The sequence below is a fragment of the Hemitrygon akajei genome, chromosome 4 (genome assembly GCF_048418815.1).
Source record: "Hemitrygon akajei chromosome 4, sHemAka1.3, whole genome shotgun sequence".
NCBI lineage: Eukaryota > Metazoa > Chordata > Chondrichthyes > Myliobatiformes > Dasyatidae > Hemitrygon > Hemitrygon akajei.
The window spans coordinates 53926313-53932468 of NC_133127.1; the positions used below are offsets into that span (position 1 = coordinate 53926313).

Consider the following 6156-nt stretch of genomic DNA (forward strand, 5'->3'; position numbering starts at 1 on the left):
CCCGCTGGAGAAGATGAAAGTTACGGAATATGGATGTATTGGGTGCGGAGGCTCTTTGTTTTGTAGGTGAGGGCAAGGAGAGCCACATCCCTGTTGTGTTGGGATCTACGGGGTGAGAGCAGACGTGTGGGAAATGTTGGAGATGCGGGCGAAGATCGCACTGATAACTCGGCGTGGGCGCAGGAAGCAGCACCGTGCGGTTCCCAATGCGGGAGAGAACGAACTAGGCAGCGGTGTAGGCTTGTAATATAGTCCATGTCATTTCCTGTTGTCACTCCACCTCACCCTCACCCTCCTACCTACCCCCCTCACCTGGATTCACTTATCACTTGCCAGTTTGTGCTTTCCCGTCCCCTACCCCGTTATCCTGGATTCTGCCCTCTTCCTTTCCAGTCCTGATCAAAGGCTTCGGTCCGAAACGTCGCCACAGGAGCTGCCTGACCTGCCGAGTTCCACCGGCATATTGCGTGCGGTGAGATACGCCACTTCAATTCAAACTTCCCCAGTCCGGGATTACGGGTCTGGTTGCTATGGGGACGTTGTGACGTTAAGCGCTTAGCGATAAGTGCGTCAGCGAGCGGTATCGCGTCACGCCACGCGAAGTTCGGGACTGGCAGCGAGTTCCTGACTTCAGATGGCAGCTCCCTTTTACCGCGACGAGTCGGTGAGCTCCAGACACCTGGAGACGGCGCCGATGGACAAGAAAGGTGCGGCGAATCGGCGGCAGCCTCAGGAGGCGTTGGCGGGTGGTGGCGGGGGCAGCAGCACCGGCGGCGGCTCTGATTCCACTCTGCTCACGCTGCCCTCGCCGGAATCCGTTTCCCAGGCCGACAGGCCCGTTACCAGGCGGGAGCCCGAGGGCCTTGTCCATCCACTTGTGAAAGGTGAGAGCGGCTCCGGGCTCAGCGGATGGAGAAGGTTTAGGTACTGGGTCTGGGATGCCGAAGGCATTCGGGGACTGATGCTCAAGAAGGGGCCCTGGTCGGAATTCGGAGTACAGTATGGCAGCTCACATGTCCATTGCCTGTTTGCTACCTCTGCTTCTCTCACACTCTGCGGTAGTTCCCACTCCCTGCCTGCTTTACATTGCCAACCGTCCCGGCATAATCGCTTCATGTGTGGTTTAAAGAACTTTTAACACTGAGGCTGGCTGCACATGGGAGACCATCAGGTCTGTTTCAAAGTGGTGTGTGGATCGAAGCGACATTTCAGCGTTAGGAGCATGGGACGCAACATTTTGGAAACACCCGGGTCGGGTAGCATTTGTGGCAAGATAAACGTTGTTAATGTTTTATCCCCTTGTTGACTATCATTATCAGAGACACTCTACCTTGCTACGCATAGGAAATGAAGGGGAGTACTAATGAAGGGTCTCGGCCCGAATTGTCGACTGTTACTCTTTTCCATAGATGCTGTCCGACCTAAGTTCCTCCAGCATTTTGTGTTGCTTTATATCGGTTGTGTCGTCTTTTGCGCCGGCTTCCGAACGTTTCACTTTTCATTTCATTTCTATTTATAATCACCCAAGTATTCCTATACTTGACCGGGTCAGACCACCATGGAATTGCTATTTAAGGCGTTGATGAACGTGAGAACCATTTTTACACCTCGTTGCTCACCTTTGTATTTCTAACCAGTACTTTTCTCTTAATTTAAACTTACATTTTCACCCAAATATCTTAACGGATTTGATTTCTAAATTTTACGTATTACAATTTGCAGGTAGAAGATTCTTGCTGGGAAGCAGAGATGAGATTGAAAATCCACATCCTTATTGTGAGTCTTAATATCTAATAACGCATTTGAATGACCAGTAATTACATGTAGAGTTGTAAGGATAATATGGCTAAGTTACTGGGGCATTAAGAGACTGGCAGATGGAATTCTACAGGGGATGGAATTCTTTTGGACCCTGTGAGATCATTAGTATGGACCTTAAGTAAAAATATAGAAAATATGTTGAGAAGTATGGAGTGCTAGGGTACTTTAGAGGTCCTTGTGAAGATGCTGCTAAACCGAACAGTATATAAAATAAACTTTGAAATACGTCTGTCATAGGATTATGAAAGCTTGAAATTGTATAGCAATTGCATTTAGTTCTAATACAATAGATATTCACCAGAATAATAATTACTGTACATAAAATGTGGGGTATGCTTTAACAGTCTTCAGTAAAGAAATTTGAGATGAAAATGCTTAAAATAGTTAATAGATTTTCTTATGGTATATAGAGATTATCTTTTTGAATGGAAGGAATTGTGAATCTTTGGGATTCTGTGCCTAGGTGCTGTGAGGCACATACCTCAGACCTATAAGGTTATAATTTGTTCTCTTCATTATAAATGGATACACAAAATCCAGTTTTTAAAAAATTAAATTTATTGGGATAAAAGGATAACTTGTAGACTAATTGGATGGATTTTTGAAGAAGTTGGCATGTGGGCTGAATGTCTAGCATTAAACTATCTATTATAGTGAATAATCTGATAACTTTAATTTTTCTGTCTTTAAAGCATTGCAGGATTTGACCAAACAGAACCAACACCTGGTCCTGGCAGGAGCCCCATGTCCAGCCCATACCTCCACTTCAGTTTATCATGGAAGTCTGCATTTAGCCCAGTCGAAAGCAGATTTCCCTGTCTATACAAACCTTGGCAACTACAATCCAGGCCTGCTCAATGCAGGATCTGAAAGTTATCCCACTAGCCATGCACCCTATGCTGGCCCAGCACCAGCACAGCATCACTTCTCAGCCTTGGCACAGTTTATGTGTCCTAAGTATCAAGAAGAGCCCCAGACAGTGCCAGAAGTAGGCCCAATAAGTGAATCTCCACCACTCTCCCCCTTAGAAGATGGGGCACAGCATATCAGAGCTGAAAAGAAGAGACAGAGAAATCGCATTGCAGCATCAAATTGTCGAAGAAGGAAGTTAGAGAGAATTGCGAGACTTGAAGATAAAGTAAAGACCCTAAAATCAGAGAACTTTGAATTGAACTCAACAGCAAGTGTCTTACGTGAGCAAGTGGTACACCTCAAACATAAAGTAATGAATCATCTCAATAATGGATGTCAGGTGGTTCTTGCATCCTCTAGCCTCCTAAAGCCAGAGGAAAATGGCAGCATTTAATATAAGTATAGCCTGGTCAAAAATTTAGTTCTGTGGAGAATTGCTGAATTGGATGCTCATCTTGACTTGCATTTCCAGTAAGCTGCTAAATATAATAAGTTATTCTGTGGGAAGCAACTTCAAATCTTGAAGAAAAAAATGAAAAGAATTATCTGCCATCCAATGTATCTTCTGTTGACTCATGAAAGCCTAGTAAAAATACCGATAACATTATGTTTTCTGAAAGTTTGTGTAAACTTATTATTTTTTTGCAGTTTAAAGGAAAACTTTTTGCTGTTTATTTAAAGTGAAAGAATTAGTTTTAATTTTGTTCTAAGTGGAAATCCAGAAGGCTTAATTTTAAGGATTTATAATGTTTTTTAAGAATAGTTTTGATATGCTGTATTTTTGTGCAAATCACAGAAGTTTAATATCCTATTAAATACACTGGATGATAATGTTTTAATTGTGGTAAATCACATTATGATTTATTGCTCATTAAAATTTTAGATGCTCAATTTATTTGTGATACTTTATGCTTTAAGATCTTAAATATTGTTTCCATTTGTTTTGGTTAAGTATATTAGAGGAGTTTTGCATCTGTAAGTACTGTATTTTGCTCATTGGTGTTAAAATGGTACGTTGCTCAAACAGGACCATTCAGCTCTGTGATGCTCAGAGTCCAACAGCATTTCTTGTAGAACACATCTTTTTTTCTTGGTATTAGATGTGGTTGATTGCCTCGTTCTAGGCTGAGGCTTCAATCACAGTATTGATACCTGACTTAAAAGTTCTTATGAAGCCTGCATTGTCTAAGGCAGGGCTGGTGAACCTATATGCCCAAGATGGCATGCATAAAAAGTAGTGCTGCTCCTTGATTCTGTAAAATCACCCATAATAAAATTATAACGATTAACCTCCTCTGCAAAATGAAGCAGCGAATCATTTTTTTTTACAACCTGAAAGCTAGTGAGGCATTTTCACAGGAAATGTCTCATCAGCTTGGTGCCAGCAAACAGTTGACAATGAATCTACATAAGTAAGGAACAAGATTCATCCTTGTTCCTTAAAGTCTAAAACTATAATTAATTCATTAGATAATCCCTGCTCAAAATTACCAAGGTACTCGAGGGAATTTTTCAAAAGATTGTTTATTTGGGCACGTGCTCTCAAAGGTTCACCACCCTCTGTTTGAGGATTGAGATACTAATACAAAGCTCTTTCTGCATTGTGCCTTGACATTTTGTGGATACTATGCAAATTGGATGGATTTCACCATGTCCCTGTCAACATTTTAAAACTAATGACTTGGTTATTTATTTCATTATTTGTTGGAATTTGCTGCATGTTTCATTTAATTGTGATACATTTTCATAGTACTTGTGCATAGAAAGAACACACATCCTGTGATTGTGGAAGGTGCTATAGAGATGCAGGTTCTTTCTCTAGTTATCCTTGCTTTGTTCTTCAGCTGTTGTACATACATAACCTTTATACTTATAATTTTATTTGTTCAAGGGTGGTATTTGCTACTTCAAGAAAAACCTAAATGTCTGGATAGTGCAGTGTTTACTTGCACTTCTGGTAGGATAACAACTTCAATCATTTAACTGATAATCTATTGAAAGCTGTTCCCTTTGAGGAAAAAATGTGTATCAGTGATATGAAAAAGCATCATAAAGGCAGGAGTAATTGCTTATTTTGCCTACTTAGACTATGCACTAGCCTCCCAGGCATCAGATTAACATTTGGAAAGGCAAAAGAAAGGCTTTTGATACGTTCAGATTTTCTGGTAAATTCTAATAAATAGTTTTATTAAATACTTTAGTTTTTCTTTGTATTATTTTACTTGCATTAACCTTTATAGCAAAGTAGTTATTAACAATACTCGCCAAAGGATTTATCATTATTAGAAATACGCACAAAATCTTTAACAAAGTGCAAGGGTGTTTCTATATAATCTGTAATATGAATTTCTAATATTTTATAGAACATTGGTATTTGCCAGCTAGTTTTGAGGCATTTTAATACATGCTGAAATGTTTTCCTATTCTAAAGCTTATGTCCTGCATGTGAATAAAATGTAAAATTGCAAAGGCTGCAAATCTGAAATAAAATGAAATTAAATAGCACAAGTCAGGCAGCATCTTTTGAAGAAAAACAAGGACCTTTGATTTGAAACGTTAAATTTTCCTGTTGCAGCAAACTGTTAGAAGCAGGGGATGGATAGAAGGGAGTATCTTTGAGAGCCAGGTTATATGGGTAGTGGCAGCTGTTACAGTAATAGTAAAACTAATTACTGTCAAGCTGTATTAATGGAGAAAGTAGAACTAAAAGTTACAGCTAGGACTTAATTCTTCTGCCTGTATCATTATATTATGAAATTTGAGTTTTCACAAATGAAAGACACTTGCATTACTCCTTGTTACAGTAGGAAATATTAAAGTTGATCCTAAAGACTGGACAAAGGTCCTCTGTACACCAGTTTCTCCAAGGATGTGGAAACTATACTGGCTTTTGAATGCAGTGCACCAGATAGGAAAAAGTACAGCTAAACATTGCTTGGGGATGGAATCCTAGAGCTGGGAGAGATTAAGGGATTTTTGAATTCTCCTTTCATTGCACCTGCATCTAAAGACCAGAGGAACTATAGCTTTGCTCAGATGTTATTGTACATTGTCTTTGTAAGTCTTGCCAAGGCTTCATTGCTATCTGGATTGAGCTGTTTTTCCAATTCAAAGCTAAAATATTAATAGCAGTAATTTATCATTACTGCAATTTGTAAGATTAGATCCCTACATTTATTAGTTAAGTTCAGGAAGGTAGAGTACTTCACTAACCTGTACTCTTTCCTGCCCTCCCATTGGACACCAGATACAAAAGTGTGAAAGCACATACAAACAGGCTCAAAGTCAGCTTCTATCCTGCTGTTGGAACACTATTGAATGGTTCCCTAGTAACATAAGATGGAACCTACATCATTGTGGCCTTGTGCTGTCTACCTGCACTGCACTTCAGTACTGTAACATCATTCTGCATCATTATTGCTT

The 6156-nt window shown here is 40.2% G+C and overlaps 1 protein-coding gene across 1 annotated transcript; it reads left to right on the forward strand.

Moving 5' to 3' along the window:
* Positions 1-574: 574 nt before the first annotated feature.
* On the forward strand, positions 575-4928 carry LOC140726353 (transcription factor Jun-like). The gene is made up of 3 exons (XM_073042618.1): positions 575-884; positions 1723-1776; positions 2514-4928. The coding sequence occupies exons 1-3, from the start codon at positions 635-637 to the stop codon at positions 3125-3127; spliced, it is 918 nt and encodes a 305-aa protein (XP_072898719.1). The 5' UTR covers positions 575-634; the 3' UTR covers positions 3128-4928.
* The last annotated feature ends 1228 nt before the right edge of the window (positions 4929-6156 follow it).

Bases quoted from the DNA above. Each gene is read 5' to 3' on its own strand.
- LOC140726353 (XM_073042618.1), top strand. From the start codon at position 635: ATGGCAGCTCCCTTTTACCGCGACGAGTCGGTGAGCTCCAGACACCTG. The intron at 885-1,722 runs GTGAGAGCGGCT...TACAATTTGCAG, and splicing joins TGTCCATCCACTTGTGAAAG to GTAGAAGATTCTTGCTGGGA. The intron at 1,777-2,513 runs GTGAGTCTTAAT...CTGTCTTTAAAG, and splicing joins TGAAAATCCACATCCTTATT to CATTGCAGGATTTGACCAAA.